The sequence below is a fragment of the Eretmochelys imbricata genome, chromosome 2 (assembly GCF_965152235.1).
Source record: "Eretmochelys imbricata isolate rEreImb1 chromosome 2, rEreImb1.hap1, whole genome shotgun sequence".
Classification (NCBI taxonomy): domain Eukaryota; kingdom Metazoa; phylum Chordata; order Testudines; family Cheloniidae; genus Eretmochelys; species Eretmochelys imbricata.
In genome coordinates, this window is record NC_135573.1 from 73,963,886 (window position 1) to 73,983,447 (window position 19,562).

Consider the following 19,562-nt stretch of genomic DNA (forward strand, 5'->3'; position numbering starts at 1 on the left):
TAGTTCACATCCGTAGCTATGTCAATCTAAATTTTAAATGTAGTCTAAGACTTACTGGCCGTTGGGTCCCGACCCAAGTGAAGTTAAATTTAAAAGAAAATCTGTACTGCACTTTGAGCATGCAAGTGTAATGCCGGGTAAGTTGGGTTTAGAGACGTTTATCTTGTTTATTTGTTCTTTTTTTAAACATGTTGGGAATCTATGTTCATTATTTAAATTACCAAAACCAACCCTATTAAATATGGGTCATCTAAGTTTACTGGTTTCTAGTTCATTTGAATTTAAGAGCAATAAACAGTTACAGCAATATAGCATTTCCTAAACATATTTTATTCTCATAGTCAGGGTCCCATGTAATCAGTGATTTCACAGCCACAGACTTCACTGCAGAATTCACCCGCTGACAAAGAATTGTGGTTCCAGAATCTCAGCTCCCATTGGCTAGCTCTCATGGTTGTGAAGATTACACTCAGTTCAAGTTAGAATTTTTGTAACAATTCTGAGGAGTGTTAGCCATCCAATTCAGCTCAATGTAGTGTTGACTTAGAAAACTAATAAGTACTCTTTAACTGTCACCATTGTTAACTATTTCACAATTGATCATTAGGTCATTAATTATTTGTATTGTAGCATTGCCCAATCATTATTGGGTACTCACTGTACAAAGTTGGCATAACTGTGGGACTCCGATGTACTGTACATACACATAGAAAAACAGCTTATGGAAGTTTGTCAAAGTAGTTGCCTTGCAAGTCCCCTCTCAGCCCTAGAGATAGTTGCTGAGGATATGTCTGGACGACAGAGGCTATACTGGCATAGCTCAGCTGGCATATCCCCATAGTATTGATGAAGCCTACTGTAACAGAGGGTGTCTTTCTATCAGTCTAGGAACACCACATCCCTGACTGAAGTTAGCTGTGTTGATGAAAACCCTTTTTTTCCATCATGTGTTTTTCACATCCCTGACCAACAACCACATTGTTGATATAACTTTTCAGTGTAGATCAGGCCTGACCTAGTGGAGTGAGTTACAAAATCTTCAGATGGTATAAACTTAAGCTAGGTCTACGCTTAAAGTTTCGATCAACCTAGCTATCTTGGTGACAGATTTCAGAGTGGTAGCCGTGTTAGTCTGTATCAGCAAAAAAAAAACAGAGGAGTAGTTGTGGCACCTTCGAAACTAACAAACCCCAAAAAAATTTGTTAGTCTCTAAGGTGCCACAAGTACGCCTCATTTTTTTTGCTACCTATCTTGCTCAGGGATGTGAAAAATTTACATCGGAGTCCCACAGTTATGCCAAGTTAACCCCCCAAGTGCAGACGAGGCTAGATCAATAGAAGAATGCTTCTGTCGACCAAGCTACTGCTTCTCAGGGAGATGGATTACCTACAGTGAGAGAAAAAGCCTTCAATCACAGTAGGAAGCGAATACGCTATGGCATTACAGTGGCATAGCTGAAGCACTATAGCTGTCTGCTGTAGCGCCTGTAGTGTAAACATGACCCCAGCTTTAGAGCCCTGCACTACACAAGTTTTGATACAATTCACTATCACAGATTTAGAAGCCTTATTCCCTCTGTGTCTCAAAATGATGCATTAGAATCAGTGCAGTACATTTTTTCATTGGTTTAGTGTTGTCAAATTTGGACCACCCTTTTAACACCTGAGGCATGCCACAATTTTTCTTTGTGATAGGATGAGTTGGCACAGAAGGAGACAAGAGTAATCCTTCATCTTTATGTTACTTGTTGTGTAATTGCAACTGGGTACAAATTCTGGAGACATGCATACATCAACTTTGCCATTTTGGAGAGTGCAGTGTTTCTCCATCAACACTTCAGCCAACTTAGATATCATTTGGATGACCAGGAAAATATCTAAGATACATATTTTCACTGACAAGAAGAACAACTATTTCAATGGCTCAAATAATCATTTCTAATACACAGTGATCAATGGTGAGCTGTATCTGCCAGTACAGAAATCGTGGGGAAGAGGGTACATATTTGAAAGGGACAGAAAATAAGACAAAAAATATCATATTTCTTCTATATAAATCCATGGTATGCCCACATCTTGAATACTGGAATTGGAAAAGGTACCAAAAAGGGCAACAAAAATTATTAGAAGTATGGAACAGCTTCCATATGAGGAGAGATCAATAAGACTGGGACTTTTCAGCCTAAAAAAGAGACAACTAAGAGGGATATGATAGAGGTCTGTAAAATCATGACTGGTGTGAAGAAAATAAATAAGGAAATATTATTTGTTCTTGTGTTATCTGAAGGAATTAGGAGTCACCAAATGAAATTAATAGGCAGCAGGTCTAAAACAAACAAAAGGAAGCATTTCTTCATACAACACACAGTCAACCTGTGGAACTCTTTGCCAGGGCATGTTGTGAAAGTCAAGACTATAACAGGGTTCAAAAAAGAACTGGATAAGTTCATGGAGGATAGGTTCATCAATGGCTATTAGCCAGGATGGGCTGGGATGCAAAACCGTGAGCTGAAGTGTCCCTAGTTTGCCAGAAGCTGGGAATGGGCAACGGGGGATAGATTACCTGATGATTACTGTTCTGTTCACCCCTCTGAAGCACCTGGCATTGGCCACTGTCAGAAGACAGCATACTGGGCTAGATGGACCATTAGTCAGACCCAGTATGGCTGTTCTTATGACCTGTTTGAGGTAGGGCATTAATATGGATACAAGTGGTAGTGTGGCTTGGAAAGTTGCACTGATGCAGGTTTTCCTCTCTCATCCTTCTGTTTCTATTCAAATTCTTTGATCTATTGTATCAATGCTGAGAGGTCTTTTTTGACTGTTTAAGGCAGTAAAAAAGACACATCTGAAGTCTCTCCTAGAATCACTTGTGAATTTATGGATTTGGAGTTCTTTCCTGGAATCTGATAGAAGAAGCAGTTGCTCCTTCTGCGCTCTGCTAAAGCGTTTTCAATTGCCTCACATCAGAGTTAGCTTCAGCAAAACTTGCAGGGAGCAAATACTTAATTTGCATGAGTTGCCACACAACGGTAGGAGCCAAAGATGCCTGTTAGCAACAGTAGGAGAAGAAAAAGTGACTTTCCAGAAAATTTTACACTATCTACAGCTGTAACCCACCACAGAGGCTGCTGCTAGATACATCTTCTTAATCGCTGTCTTTACCTCTTTTATCTTAAATTGGGCAAGATGTGCCTAAACACTATGCCACTGTAACTCCTGCAAACGAGTAAACAAATATATGTTTGCAATACTGAAGAGTCAAGGTTCCTATGAAGCGAGATTTCAGTTTTCCAATTTCCCAGATCCCTTGAGGAAAAAAAATGTCTCTGGAAAAAGGCACAATAGTATTCTTTCCAGGGATGAAACTGCATTTGTAAAATTTACAAACCTGCTATTTGTCTTTCTGCATATGGTAAGATTTGGTGGAGAGTTTGTGTTCCTGTTCTTCTAAGCAGGACAACCACCTCCACTGAATTTATCAGCGGAATTTAACGGCCCTGTTTGAAACAAGAAGGAAGAAACTTTTGGGAGGTCTAGGTTTAGGGCCTGGTTTGTTTAGGGCCTCCTCAGTTTCCAGGGTATTAATTACCTTTTTAACCACGTACTTCAAAAATTCAAGTTGAAAAATTTACCAGGAATTTCTTAATCCATTCCTGCCCAACCACCCCCCCCCCCAAAAAAAAAAAAAAAAAGCAGAGAGCGCTCTCCTTCTAAACCAATGGTTCTCAACCTTTTTCCCTTTGCAGACCCTAAACATTTTTGAACAGAGCTGCAGGCCCCTTTGGAAATCTTAGGCATAGTGTGTGGACCTCCAGGGGTCTGCAGACCACAGGTTGAAAACTACTGCTCTAAACTGGCATGGAGGCCTACATATGGATTTCTTCAACCTCTGAGAGCCTAAATATGACACACGTCTCTTGCCCCTAACCTGAGGAGGGGAGGTAGACAGAGGAGAGGACTACAGTTCAGGGACAGATGACCCACCTCTCCTATGACACATGGAGAATCTTATCAAAACTATGGAAACTTGATCCAAATAAGTGTCCTTGTTCACAATGATAAGTTATTTTCTTGGTTTTATTCCTGGTTTGAATTTTACCTGTAGCTGATTTGTTCATACAACTGCTGGCAAAACAAAAATGGCAGAAGGCTAAGGAAGAGAAGTCCGCATAGAAGCGGAGACCAGAGCAGCAGCCAGACAAAGCAAAGTATCCCCATGGATTCCCTGCCTTTGCTCTTACAGACTAGATACTGAGGCACGATCTCTGGCTCAGAGACTTCTCTGCCAATTTGTCTCCCAAAGGCTTGCACATAACACCAGACTATGATTCCAGGGCCAAAAAGGAAAAGGCACCAAACTGACTCCTCTTTGGTAAGGCACAGATATGTCCTGTTAGACAATTCTAAACAGGCAATAGCTAGTAATTTAAAGTTACAATTGGGAATTTTTTGTTTTAGGTAAAAAGTATTTTTGCTCAAAAAGCTGTCTGCTCCCTCCATTAATATACATCACCTGACATGAACAATAAGGCAGGGGGCATCAGCCTCATTTTCAGTTTACAGACAGCCTTCAATCTTTGACAAGTGCATGGATCATGCATTAGTGAGGGCTGCCAGCCAAACTATCAGCAAACAAAGCAGTTTTTACAAATGATGCATCCAGGCAGTAGCTCTGATGCATTTCAGTTATGTCCTCTTTGTCCAGGAATAAATTATCTAGTGAAATTTTACTTAGTATTTATAATTCCAGTATTTTATCAGATCAGGATGTCAGAGAAATTAGGCTCTAGCTGTGAAGATTTCATACTACTTGTATCCATATGTGAGGAAAACAGATCAAATTAGATAGTACGAACAAGCTCCTTTTTCCCTTGGCATTTTATTTTATATTCAGGGCCTCTGCTGGCCTTGTACGATAGAAATTGGTTGTGTTTTACTGTGTGGAATACCAGGACATTCTGTATTTTCTGGTCCTTTGAAAAGGAATACGTGCATTCTAGCAGATCAAATCTTAAGTACCCCACTGTTCTACAGTACAATTACATATCAAATAATTAAATAAAACTTTCTTAACCTGCTCAAAACAATCCAAGCTAAGAATGTTAATAAAGTATAAAAGGAATTGTACTGATACAGGAAAGATTCATGATAGCTGTAAAAAAATATTACAAAGTGACAGATCTGGAAACAGAAGAGTTAACATTGTACGAAGTCTGCATTTCCTGAACTGACCAGCAGGCCTCAGAATAACTGGTCAGTTTTGCTGACGAAAATAAAATCTTACTTGAAAAAGCTAGAAACCCATAAAACCTTCACATCAGACATTTATTTTCAGCCACAAAAAGCTGAGTTTTATAGCAACTGTTCATCACATTTTATCTACATTTTGTCTTTAAGTTTCCTTGTTTACCAGTTTTATGAACAAACAATTATTGGTATAATCCATGCAAAGAACTCTATAAAACCTCGTATTTTCTTCCTTCTATCCTTCATAATGGAACTCTAAGAGTGAAAGAACTTACACAGATACCCAATTTCATCCTAAGGTATGGGTGTGAACGAACAGATTGCAGAAATAAGATTCATAAAGGGTGGTGGCTGCTACACATTCCCTTTGGCCTTGTCTGATGTAAAAAACATGAAAATTTTTTTAGTGTAGATAAGGTCTCCAATTCAAGATCTGTGTGTGGTGGAAAGCATGGGAACAACACTTTACTACCTGAACACCAGCATAATCCATCTCTCATTAGTTATGGTTACACTGCTTCCTTAATAACAAAACAACCCCTTGGAAGCTAGTTACTATGCAGTGCAGTAACATACAATCAAGAATCATAGAAATATAGGGCTGGATGAGACCTCGAGAAGTTAACAACTCCAGCCCCCTGTGCTGAGGCAGGACCAAGTAAAACTAGACTATCCCTGATGGGGGTTTCTCTAACCTGTTCACTGACTGGGATTCCATCATGTCCCTTGGAAACCTATTCCAGAGCTTAACTGCCCTTACAGTTAGAAAGCGTTTCCTAATATCTAAACTAATGCTCCCTTGCTGCAAATTAAGCCATTACTTCTTGTCCTACCTTCAGTGGACATAGAAAACAACTGATCTCCCACCTCAGTCTTCTTTTTCCTCAAGACTAAACATGCCCAGTCTTTTTTTTAACCTTTCCTCACAGATCAGGTTTTCTAAATCCTTTATTGTTTTTGTTGCTCTCCTCTGAATTCTTTGCAGTTTGTCCACATCTTTCCTCAAGTGTGGCACCCAAAATTGGACACAGTACTCCAACTGAGGCCTTACTAATACCAAGTAGAGCAGAACAATTACTTCCCGTGTCTTACGTACAAACACTCCTGTTAATACAGAATGATATTAACCTTTTTCTCAACTGCATCACACTGATGACTCATGTTCAACTTGTGATCCACTATAACCCCAGATCCTTTTCAGTGGTCCTACCAGCGAGTCAGTTATTCCCCATTTTGTAGTTGTACATTTGATTTTTCCTTCCTAGCTTAAGTACTTCGCACTTATCTTTATTGAATTTCATTTTGTTGAATTCAGACCAGTTCTCCAATTTGTCAAGGTCATTTTGAATATTAATCCTGTCCTCCAAAGTGCTTGCAACCCTTCCTGCATGTTGTCATCTGCAAATTTTATAAGCATGCTCTCCACTCCAAGTCATTATTGAAAATATTGAATAGTATCGGACCCAGGATTGACTCAGGCGGGATCCCACTAGATATGCCCTCCCAGTTTGACAGTGAACTACTGATAACTAGTCTTTAAGTCTGGTCTTTCAACCAGTTGTGCACTCACCTTATAGTAAATTAATCTAGACCACATTTCCCTAGTTTGCTTATAAGAATGTCATGTGGGATTGTGTCAAAAGCCTTTCTAAAATCAAGATATATCACATCTACTGCTTCTCCCCATCCGTTATGCCAGTAACCCTGTCAAAGGAGGAGAAATGAGATGGGTTTGGCATGATTTGTTCTTAACAAATCCATCCTGACTATTCCTTATAACACTATTATCCTCTAGGGCTTAGAGGATTGTTTAATAATTAGAGCTATAGATTAATCACAGTTAACTCACGTGATTAACTCAAAAAAATTAATTGCAATTAATCGCAGTTTTAATCACTGTTAAATTGAAATTAAATATTTTTGATTTATATTCTGTTTTGTAATTGAAAGCAAAGTGTATATTATTTCTGATTACAAATATTTGCACTGTAAAAATGATAAATGGTATTTTTCAATTCCCCTCAGACAAGTACTGTAGTACAACCTGTCGTGAAAGTGCAACTTACAAATGTAGATTTTTTTTGTTATGTAACTGCACGCAAAAACAAAACAATGTAAAACTTCAGAGCCTACAAGTCCACTCAGTCCTACTTCTTGTTCAGCCAATTGCTAAGACAAACAAGTTTGTTTGCATTTACTGGAGATAGTGCTACCCTCGTCTTATTTACAATGTCACCTGAAAGTGAGAACAAGTATTTGCATGGCACTTTTGTAGCCAGCATTGCAAGGTTTTTACGTGCCAGATGTGCTAAACATTCATGTGCTACTTCATGCTTCAGCCACCATTCCAGAAGACATGCTTCCATGCTGATGTCGCTTGTTAAAAAAAAAAAGTGTTAATTAAATTTGTGACTGAACTCCTTGGGAGAGAACTGTATGTCCCCTGCTCTGTTTTACCCACATTCTGCCATATATTTCATGTAACAGCAGTCTCGGATCATGACCCAGCACATGTTGTTCAATTTAAGAACACTTTTACTTCAGATTTCACAAAATGCAAAGAAGATACTAATGTAAGATTTCTAAAGATAGCTACATCACTCAACCCAAGGTTTAAGAATCTGAAGTGCCTTCCAAAATCTGGGAGGAATGAGGTGTGGAGCATGCTTTCCGAAGTCTTAAGAGAGCAACACTCTGATGTGGAAACTACAGAACCTGAATCACCAAAAAATAAAATCAACTTTCTGCTGGTGACCTCTGACTGAGATGATGAAAATGAACATGCGTCGGTCTGCACTGCTTTGGATTGTTATTGAGCAGAACCTGTCATCAGCATAGATGCATGTCCTCTGGAATGGTGGTAGAGGTATGAAGGGGCATATGAATGTTTAGCATATCTGGCACATAAATACTTTGCAACGCCGGCTACAACAGTGCCATGTGAACACCTGTTCTCGCTGTCAGGTGACATTGTAAATAAGAAGTGGGCAGCATTATCTCCTGTAAATGTAAACAAACTTGTTTGTCTTAGTGATTGGCTGAACAAGAAGTAGGACTGAGTAGATTTGTAGGCTCTAAAATTTTACATTGTTTTATTTTTGAATGCAATTTTTTTGTACATAATTCTACATTTGTAAGTTCAACTTTCGTGATAAAGAGATTGCACTACAGTACTTCTATTAGGTGAATTGAAAAATACTATTTATTTTGGTTTTTACAATGCAAATACTTGTAATCAAAAATAAATATAAAGTGAGCACTGTGCACTTTGTATTCTGTGTTGAAAATGTAGAAAACATCCAAAAATATTTAAACGGTATTCTAATATTGTTTAACAGTGCGATTAATCATGCAATTAATTTTTTTAATCGCACAATTAATCGCAATTAATTTTTTTCATCACTTGACAGCCCTATTAATAATTTGTTCCAGTAACTTTCCAGGTATTAAAGTTAGGCTGACTGGTTTATAATTCCTGGTGTCCTCTTTGTTCCCCTTTATAAAGATAGGTGATATGTTTGTCCTTCGCCAGTCCTCAGGGTCTCACTTGTCCTCCATGAGTTCTGAAAAATAACTGCTAATGGTTCCAAGATTGCTTCAGCTAGTTCCTTAAGTACCGTATGATAAGTTTCATCAGGCCTTGCCAACTTGAACATATTTAACTTATCTTAGTATTCTCTAACCTGTTCTTTCCCTATTTTGGCTTGGATTCCTTCCCCTTTATTTATCCCAGCTATCACTATTAGCATGGGAAAATTGAATGGATTTATTTTTGTTTACTTCTACTAAGGGATAGGATTGCACAAAGTGACATACAAGATTGATGTATATAATGAGAGGATGCTTAGGAGCTACAGTTCTGACAGCTGAGAACTAAAGAGGACAATGATGTACTACCAGCACAGCACCAGAATGGGCCACCAACTACAGTTTTGTTCTTTCGAGAATTCTGAAACCTGACGGGGTCCATCAATCCCTGATGGCTAGTCACACCATGTGGTTATGCTACAGAATGCAAAAAAGCCGGAGCCCTGCCATCTGGACCTGCAGTGTCAATTTCCAATATTCGTGTGTGTGCTGGTGGTTCATTTAATACAGAGAGCCTGATAATGGAGGCTCGGATAAACGGGGTTCTACTGCACTTCTGTTCTGACTTCAACCCTAAAGCTCACTTACCCCTGGAGTCTGGCCTAAAAAAGCTGGCAAGGGGGATAGAATTAGTGTCTGTAAGGCATTTTAAATCACTATTGAAAATGCTAAACTATACTGAAACTTAGAGAGCTGGAGTTCAAAATCCAGTGCTTTCCTCACTGATTTCAAAACAGAAAATGCTTTTTCTCTCTCTCTTTTTTTTTTTTTTTTTTTTTTTTTTACAGTTTGCCTGTTAGCAGATGAGAGAGCGTCTTAGTAAATTTTCCTTCTTTAAAATTTTAACTATAAAAAGAAATTAATCTTATAATAGATTCTACTGTTTTTGATAAATGTTGGTTAATTCTGATTTTTTCATTTGAAGCTTTTCCTTGAAAAAGAATTGTAATCTACCTCAGCAATTTCCTTTTCTTTGCAGAATCTTCTGGAGTCCTTGAAGTCTTCTCTGATTGTTTCTTAGGTGTCTGCAGAAGGGCCTGTGCAGATTTTAGCCAGTCACTTGCAGATCTGCCTGTAGCCTGTGCCAGATCTGCTTCAGAACTTGATTGTAGCTTTTTGCTAAATCCAAAATTAGGAGACTCTGTGTCCACCTGGCCTTCTTCCAGGTTTTCACTCTCAGATGAATATTCAGAAATTTCTGTTGAAACTGTCTGGACATATGAAAATAAGAACAAACACAGAGCATCAAGTCTGAACATACACTGACAGAAGAGTACATCCGATTTATTTTTTGGATGTAGGTTTGTCAAGTTGGGGAAAACAGTTGACTCCAACAATCTAAAGATCTCTTTACTGACTATCCAGCTTTATTGAAATACTAGGTTAAGTCAGCTTTGTTCTAAAGGGACTTAAAGCTGCCCCTTAGGACTCCTAATTTCCGGCTCAGAGAATGGACATGATTCCTTTAAGTAATGTTTTTATACACTGCTATACAAAATCTCATGGCAGGGGATGTTGTAGAACATTAAGGCCTGTAACTTCTACCAAAGCTGACTCATGAGCCTTGTCTACATTGAGGTTTTCTTCAAATTCTCCCATCACTGCTCAGGGACGGTAAGTTGTACAGGCCCGTGGTGTCCAGGCTCCAGCAAATTCAGGGCCTGGAGAGCCCAGCTCCACCAATGTTTGTGGCTGGGTCTCTCCTCCAGCCCTGCCTGCCATTCCTGTGTGCCTCCCCCGGAACGTCCCATGGGGCCTGCCTGCCACCTCCCCAGAGCATCCCTGGCTGCCCCTGCAGCTCCGCATTGCACTCCCTCGCCGGCTGCTGCCACAGCTGGCTACAAGGGAGTGGCGCTGGGGGCAGGCTGAGACGGCTGCTGTGCCTGCAGAGGGAGGAAGGAGGAAGGGAGGGAGGGAGGGAGGAGGTATATGACAGCCCCCCTTCCCCCAGCAGGGGACTCCGAGGGCTTATCCTAGCTGGACCACCTGAGCATCAGCAGCTGGGGTGGCTTGGGTGAGTGTCGTGCTGAGGAGTGGCCCCCTTTTCCCTCCCCCCCGGAGCTCGCTGCTGCTGGTGGGGAGAGCACTGGGGAGAGTCCTCCTCTCTGGCCCCCTGTCCCAGCCTGCCTGCTGCACCCCAAACTCCTCATCCCTGGCACATCCACATGCCCCTGACCCCCACCCTCTGTCCCAGCCCAGAGCCTGCACCCAGCACCCAAACCCCCTTCCAGAGCCCACACCCCCTCCTACACCCAGCACCCCAAACTCCCTCCCACACCTCCTCCTGCACCCCAACCCCCTGTCCCAGCCCAGAGCCCACACCCCTCCCGCACCCAAACTCTCTCCCAGAACCTGCAGCCCAAACCCCCTCCTGCAGCCCAACCCCTGTCCCAACCCAGACCCCACACCCAGGATCCAAACCCTGCACCCCCTCCTGCATCCCAACCCCCTGCCCCAGCCCAGAGCCTGCACCCAAACTCCGTCCCAGAGCCTGCACCCCTCCCACATCTAAACTCCCTCCCAGAGCCTTAGGCAGGTGTAGGGGGCAGGACAGGACTTGGACCTGTTCTGAGCACCACCAAAAATTATACAAACCTGTCGCCCCGTCACTGCTCTAAGACAGGTGATATGACACCACAGTGAAATTGCTGGGGGCTGGTCTACACTAGTAGTCCCTCTATTGCCAGTGGAACTATAATAGTGCTGTTGCAACACTGGGACAGTTTGACAAAAGAAGGCCTCAGTGTAGACAAGATACATGACTCAGAATTATCGTCACAATTATCAGTCTATTTGGCTCTTTTAAAGTATTATCCTCACTTTACAGAAGGGGAACTGAAAAAAGAGAGAGAGTAAGTGACTTGCTCAAGGTCAAATTTTCATCAGTTAACAGTGCCCTTGACCACAGACTATCTTTTCCCCATGGAGTCAGCAAGGCAGACAAAATCTCCAATGAAGACTTTAAATCATTGGTGCCATCATGATAACTGAGGTTAGTGCCTCCTCTCAAGAAGCTAGCAGTGTCATCTGTCAATAATTAACCTAATTATTTGCAACAGAACATTGTGTTTAACTGTGTATTTTTAAAAAAGTTCTCTACATTTTTCTCCAACGCAAGATTAGTGTAAATTATGAGATGCATGGTTAATGTTCAAAGAACACACACGTGCTTTCAAAAAGAAGAGTTGGAAGGACTTTTAAAAATTACTCAGAAGGAAAAAGAATGGCAGAAAAATGTATTTAAGCCCCCCTGTCCGCCAAAAAGCAGGCTAATATTAAACACAACGATTAACAACATTGTATTTTAGCAAACAGTGGGGTGGGGGGGTTGTTTGGGTTTTTTTTAGGACAATGCTTTCCTCCTGGAAATGCAACCAGAAATAAAAAGGTTTCACACAGTAATAAATTAGTACACCAGCTCTTTATTTTTAGATAGCCCTTGGATACATTCTTTTGCTTTTGGAGAGATTTGAGTTTACTGGGATAAATGGCTGTAATACCCATCACAACAAAAACAAAAAAAGGGATGCAAACATGAAGTAGTTTGTGCACATAGATCCCAAATGAGGAAAGCAATTAAACATGCTCTTAACTCTAAGGATGTGCTTAAGACCCATTGAATTTAATGGGAGTTAAACACATGCTTAAGTGTTTTCCCCCCTAAATCAAGGCAATATTTTTGTTGGAATTTATTACTATACACATATTAAAATTATTAATTTCCCAAGAAATCCCATCTTGTGATTTTTTTTTAGAATAAGCGAGGAGAGTACTAACATGTACTGTCACTGAAAGCCGGAAAAGGTCTAGTCTCTTAACCTCCTTATTTTTGGGGGTGGAACTAGAATGCCCTTGCCTGTCTTTCTCGTTGGCCACCGAAACAAAAAACTAATGACACTGGGGGCGGGGGCATGTATAAGGATTGGAACCCCTTGGCAGGGAAGAAATACTTTTTCTCAGCCCTCTTGGAAGTGGGCAGGCTTGAGAATGGGGTTTGCCAGAGGGCTTTGATAATCTTTAGGACCCTTCATGCACTGGGAGCGCGTGCGGGGATGGATGCAGAAAGCACATTAAACAAAGCGTCTGATTGCTCCACCATCTCTTCCACTCTAGACCTAAGTTAGTGGCCACGCTTTGGAGTGGGGCTTGGTGCTTCTTAAAGTCGTCTGATGGGCTAGCATGAATGGGCTCCGCCACAGCCTCATCTGGAGAGGATGAGGATGACTGAACCCCCGGGGGAGGACCCGGAGCATCATCCCCCGGCAGGAGGGGATCTCAGAGTGGGCACCTGTCCCTCCACCTCAGCATCTGCTTGCACTTCACGCACCCAGTCCGGTGCCGTTTGGTGATTGTCCAACACAGTGACCAACACTTGGTGAGATGGGGGCATTAGCATAACCAGCATGCCCCAGGCATTCCAGTAAGGCCATTGTGCTGGCCACTGGCCCTGCTGCTAGGACGGCATCGCTGAGGTAGATGCAGCCTCAGGAGCCCAGTCACGATGGTGCTGTCTCGGCGAGGGGCTGAACTTCCTCATCCTCCTCCCGTGACCATGGCAGGGCTGTTGACCCCTGATTCTGGCAGCTAACTGCCAACGTGGGTGACCGGTGCCTCGAGTAGGCAGACCAGTGCCAGGAATGGCGCTGTGCTGGGGAGAGTCCCTGTGGTCTAGGTGATGGTGATTGTCGGCGTGCAGAGGGTTGGCATGAGGATGACTGGTGCTGACCGTACAATGACTGGCACTTCCCTCTGGGCAAGTCTCGACACGAGGGCAGAGACTGGGAGCACGGTGCCGGCGATCTGTGGCAGCAAACCGGTGACCTGGGCTGATGCAGAGGCCAGAGGCGTGATGATAAAGAGCTCTGCCTTGGCATCGGAGACCAGCAGCATTCACTTGCCTTCTGGGAAGCTTTCATGGCTGGCTTGCCCTTGTAGGGAACCTTTGGCAGGTCCAGTGCCGCACGCGGTGCCAGCTGTGGTGGGAGAGTCCTTTGCTCTCTGGGCACTGGGAAGGCATTGACTCCGCCATCAGTCTGGGTCCCCTACCATCCCCTGGAGTCAGCGGCGGATCATGAAGGAGGGTAGGAGGTTCCCTCGGGGAAGTGTCCCCTTGCAACTCCAGCATGGGCAGGCAGCCCAAACAGGGTCCTTTACCCAATGCCCTTTGGTCTGTCTTGCTCGGTGCTGGGTCGCACTTCGTAGACTTCTTCTTGGGCACCAGCGAAGGGGATCGGTGCCGGGTAGAGCCCAGTGCTGGGGGTGCGCCATGAACCGAGGTGCTGGGCATTGTGTGCGTCCAGCCAGAACGGCTCGGAGGCTGGGCAGAGAGCGGCCTCCATGAGGTGGTGTCCTGGGATGAAAGTTCTTACAGATGCGACACTTTTCTTTGATGTGGGATTCCCCCAGGCACTTCAGACAACTGCCATGCAGGTCACCAACCTGCATAGGCCTATTACAGTCAGCGCAGGTCTTAAAACCCAGCGACTGGAGCATGCCTCGTCTGGGGCAAAGGCCCACCAGGACCCTAACTGACTAACTACAGTACTTAACAGCTACTTACTAACTAATCTACAATAGCAAAACTATTTACAGCTGGACCACTAAGTCAAAAGGGAAAGAAACCACTGACCACTTGCAAGGCAAGGAAAAGAGGCACTCCGACCAACCACCACGGTAGTAAGTAGTAAGAAGGAATTGAGAGGGCATAGGGCCGGTGGCGCTGATATACTGACGCATGAGTGCGGCACTCCGGAGGGCACCACAGCCAACTCTACGGATACCACTAAGGCAAAAGTCTCTGACAACTGTGCATGGGGGCGCACAGACACCTAGAATGGAATCGGCATGAGCAAGCACTCAAAGAAGAATAAAGAGTTTAAAGCTATACATATTTTTCTCTTTAAAGCTTCTTCCCCCCCCCCCATTTTGAAAATTGTTCATTGAAACACTATGTTGACTTCAACCCCAGATCTTTTACTAAGATTCATGGAGATAATTCAGTTAAGGTAAGTATTTCTTTTCAGTCTTATGGGTTAAATTCAGATTTACACCTTTGCTTAAAAGCCTAAATTCTTGGGTATAGGCTTTTGTGTGTGCAGTACCATAGGAGACACCACCCTTCTTCTGACAGCATATCCATAGAGAGAGCAGACAGTGTCTGTGAGATTAAATAGTAATGCGTGGGCTGAGTTAACCATGACGACAAAAAGGAGTAATAAGATAGATAAATCACTAGCTCTTAATTTTTTGGAGCTGCAAGCCCAAACTGATGGCGGAGATTAATTGAAACTTCCTATCTGGAGCAATAATGCAATGTATTTATAATATTAATAGCTTATATTTTTGCAATGCCTTTCATCCCAAAGGACACCAAATTACTTTGTAAAGTACAGATCAAATTGTGGCTGCTTGTTTGGGTGCACGAGGGAAAGAGAAAGTGCAGGAAGCTTCCTGGCAATCCCTCTGTGCACATGCACTCGCACAGTCGGATGTGCTCCGTATCATTAAAGGGGATGTTGCGTAGGCAAAATGGGAAGCGACTGGGCCTGCTCAATGCTCCACATCCCCTTCTGTACGCATTATTACTCTGAGGCTGACACCACAGAGAGTGCAACTGCACCCTTTAAAAAAAAACTGGTAACAGTTGCCTCTCCTGAGTACGCTGACCAACCACCACTCCCAACCTCAACAAAAGCCACAACATAGCCGCTTACATCGACACAATGCAACCGTCCTCCGGGGTGGAATGCAGTAGCTGTTTAACCGTGCACAGAAACATTACATAATCATTTAGGATAAATAGTGAGAAAGAAGGCTACATCCACTTGTATCTGCAGAAAAAATTGTATACGACAAGTGGTAGTTTCTCAAATTAGAATTTAACCAGAGCCAAATACCCCACCTCTTCTAAACAGTGCTATGAGATCTTTAACAAGGGGTTAGCACCTCATTTTTAATGACTCATCAGAAAGACATTAATCCCGGCAGCACAGCTCCTCTCATGATGCCAGGGCATGGGTTCATTACTGTCTCTAAGGGAAGAGGATCAGCTTCTAAATTAACAGCACCACTTCCTGGAACAACACATTGGCTTTTCTTTGGAGGTCCCCCGTTGAAATATTGACCAGTTCTGACACTTCTAAGGTTGAAAGTCCTGTCAGGATCACAATACCAGAAGCTGTGTTTGCATTAGCTACTTTATTAGCTGCAGGTTACCCCAAGTATACATGTGATCAAATTCAAAGCATTAGTACTAACATGTATTGTCACTGAAAGCCTATTGGACAGTTTTTGAAAAATTTCCATCGGGTGAAGGAATTGGAAGGGATTTGGTCTAAGCCTGCAGATGTTCACAGACAACATGCCTTAAGAACATAAGAACGGCCATACTGGGTAGACGAAAGGTCCCTCTGGGCCAGTATCATGTCTTCCGACAGTAGCTAATGCCAGGTGCATCAGAGGGAATGAACAAAACAGGTAATCATCAAGTGATCTGTCCCCTGTTGCCCATTCCCAGCTTCTGTGGAATCCTACTGTAACCTCTCACCTATTTACAAGCTATCTATGTGAATACTAAAATGAAAAGAGAAAAAAAGAGAAAAATTAAAAAATAGGATGCTCCCTAAAATGACTAGGAGTACTTGTGGCACCTTAGAGACTAACCAATTTATTTGAGCATGAGCTTTCATGAGCTACAGCTCACTTCATCGGATGCATACCGTGGAAACTGCAGCAGACTTTATATACCCACAGAGAATATGAAACAATACCTCCTCCCACCCCACTGTCCTGCTGGTAATAGCTTATCTAAAGTGATCATCAAGTTGGGCCATTTCCAGCACAAATCCAGGTTTTCTCACCCTCCACCCCCCCCGCCCCCCAAATTCACTCTCCTGCTGGTGATAGCCCATCCAAAGTGACAACTCTCTACACAATGTGCATGATAATCAAGTTGGGCCATTTCCTGCACAAATCCAGGTTCTCTCACCCCCTCACCCCCCTCCCAAAAACCACACACACAAACTCACTATCCTGCTGGTAATAGCTCATCCAAAGTGACCACTCTCCCTACAATGTGCATGATAATCAAGGTGGGCCATTTCCAGCACAAATCCAGGTTTTCTCACCCCCCCACCCCCATACACACACAAACTCACTCTCCTGCTGGTAATAGCTCATCCAAACTGACCACTCTCCAAGTTTAAATCCAAGTTAAACCAGAACATCTGGGGGAGGGGTAGGAAAAAACAAGAGGAAATAGGCTACCTTGCATACTCTGAAACCTAAAATGACTGGAGATCAAAGCACAATACTCAAAAGACACCAAAATGGTATACTCCTGTTCTGATTTCTGCACAACCTTTGATGTTTGTTCTAGAGGTACCTCCTGTCAGGCAATTTTACATAGTGTCATTTGTTTCAGGAAACTGTTCACCTTCTTCAGGTGGACAATAACTGTGGTAACAGTAACTGTCTGTTAGAGGAAACAGTAACCCCAATAAGCAAGAGGAGGGACAAATGAGATCTTGCCTAGAATATTGTTCAAGAGTAGTGGGAAAGAGTTCAACCTGAATGAGGAAATTTTGTGGCTTCTATTACAAGCAACTAACACCCATTGCCTCAAAAAAGAGTAACAGAAATGAAAAACAAATGATCTCCATTGTTACAGAGTGGCTCTGATTCCTTGTTCAGATGATACTACCTTGGTTCAGAAAAAGCACGGCTGGCACTGACTTCTCAAAGAAAAAAATGCACGTCATCACACACACAATCCTACCTCCTTCCAATACGCAATACTCATTTGCCAACATACTGCATGCAGCACCACTTGTTTTAGAAAGCACAAATGAAAGAAGAGGCTGAAACATGGTTTTGCTCCTCCAAAAATTCATTTTTCTGCTGCGATTTTGTAAAACCTCAAGAGAACAGATTTAACTTGTAACAGAACAGATTTTTCCACTGACCTAATGGGAAAGTTCCATGTTAGTGAAGCTTTAGCTAGGTAAAAAGGAGTGGGGAGCCAGTGGCAGGGAGGAAGAAATAGAAGCTACAGGATTCCTCTAGTCTCCAACTCTAAGCAGAATTAGCACCTTTTGAGGCAAACAGGTTTAGCAGGTTAGTCCATAAGATGTCTGCAAGCTGTTTCAGCCTGCCTGTCTCAGAACAGGTTAGTCTAAGGCAGAGGTTTCCAAACTTTAACAGCCCGTAAACCCCTTTCATTAAATTGTGAAATCTTGTGAACCCCCTCCTAAAAATTAATTATTTCCAGGGATTTAAGTTTAAATTTCCTCCGCACTCCATGAGGCTCCTGCTGCTGGACCCCGCTGACTGCCCTAGCCAACTGAGCTCCACTGAACTCGGGCTGCAGGTCCCGCTGATCACCGGGGCTCAGGCTGCCAGCCCCAACTGCCCAGCCCCGCTCTCCCTGGGGTTTGGGCAGCCGTTTCCCCCGCTGACAGGGGCAGGGCTTGGGCTGCCGGCCCCAACTGCCTGGCCCCGCTCTCCCTGGGGCTCAGGCTGCCAGCCCCAAGTGAAGTGCCAGGGTTCAGGCTGCCGGCTCCCCCACTCGCAGGGACAGGGCTCGAGCTTCCAGCCCCAACTGCCCAGCCCCAGTCTCCCTGGGGCTCAGGCTGTCTGCCCTGCAACCAGGTCCCACCTGCTGCCTTCAATGTCCTCTGGCTGCCATTAGTGAAATTTTTCTGGAGAACCCCCTGTAACGTTCTGCAAACCCCCAGGGGTTCGCAAACCCCAGTTTGGGAACCACTGGTCTAAGGCATAGATCCTCGTAATAGAAATAGTAGAGGCCACTTGCTCAGTCCAAGTAAACTTTTACACACAAAAAAGTGCCCCCCTTTCATTTAATTTTTATTTCCAAAGGCACTTGCCAGCTATAATATTAAAATGAAGTTTTGAATGCACAAACAGATCAAACTAACAAGCACAGTAAGACAAAGTGCTATCTATTGGAGAGAGGAGACCAGGTTAAAAGAAGGAAATGACTGGCTAAGTGACAATTTACAAAGATGCAGTTTTAGGGTTACTTTGAGGCCCTGCCCATATTATAAATATGACTGTGTGAAGTAGACTTGCTTGCAATCTAGGCAGTTGGAACAGCCATGTTGTAACTGAGCCCCTTTACACCATTGTCTTTGTAATGTAGATAGGCCTAAAATTCAGGGATTTTGTGATTTGATTTTTCTATCTTAAATAGTGCTACTGTTCGCTCCATCAACTTGTAGCACAAGTGAACAGAACCTGTTTTCTCCATTAACCTGATAACTGTTTAAGTCTCAATGCTGGAACTCCAGATATGGTTTTATTGCCTTGTCTAATCTCTAATTCATCATCACACAAGAATATCTTCAATTTCTTCCAGGTATGTCAGGTTGAGAGACAATGAAGATTATGGACATGTATCTATTTTTCAAAAAATTGTTAAAATTATTTGGATCAACCTGTGCACATAACTAGCCTATGTATTACAGTTACTCTCAACCTCTCTCAATCTTACACTCACTTATATCTTGTCCTTAATTAGATTTGCAAGCTCCGCAGGACAAATACCATGTCTTCCATGTAACTATGTAGCATCCAGTACAATTGAGTCCTGATCTGACTGAGGTCTTGTGGGCACTAGTGTAATATCAATAGGCTCAATAGGTGTAGATGGTTAACACCACTGAAAATCAGGCCACTTTTATGCAGAAACTTACTTGGCTGTAGAT

The 19,562-nt window shown here is 42.9% G+C and overlaps 1 protein-coding gene across 4 annotated transcripts in view; it reads right to left on the reverse strand.

Moving 5' to 3' along the window:
* Positions 1–19,562, reverse strand: part of SPIDR (scaffold protein involved in DNA repair) — a 332,345-nt gene that overhangs the window by 229,859 nt on the left and 82,924 nt on the right. For all 4 annotated transcript variants that reach the window (XM_077810302.1, XM_077810303.1, XM_077810301.1 and 1 more), the window contains exon 6: positions 9,793–10,049. In XM_077810302.1, the coding sequence (XP_077666428.1) occupies positions 9,793–10,049 (257 nt within the window). The remainder of the gene's footprint in view (positions 1–9,792; positions 10,050–19,562) is intronic.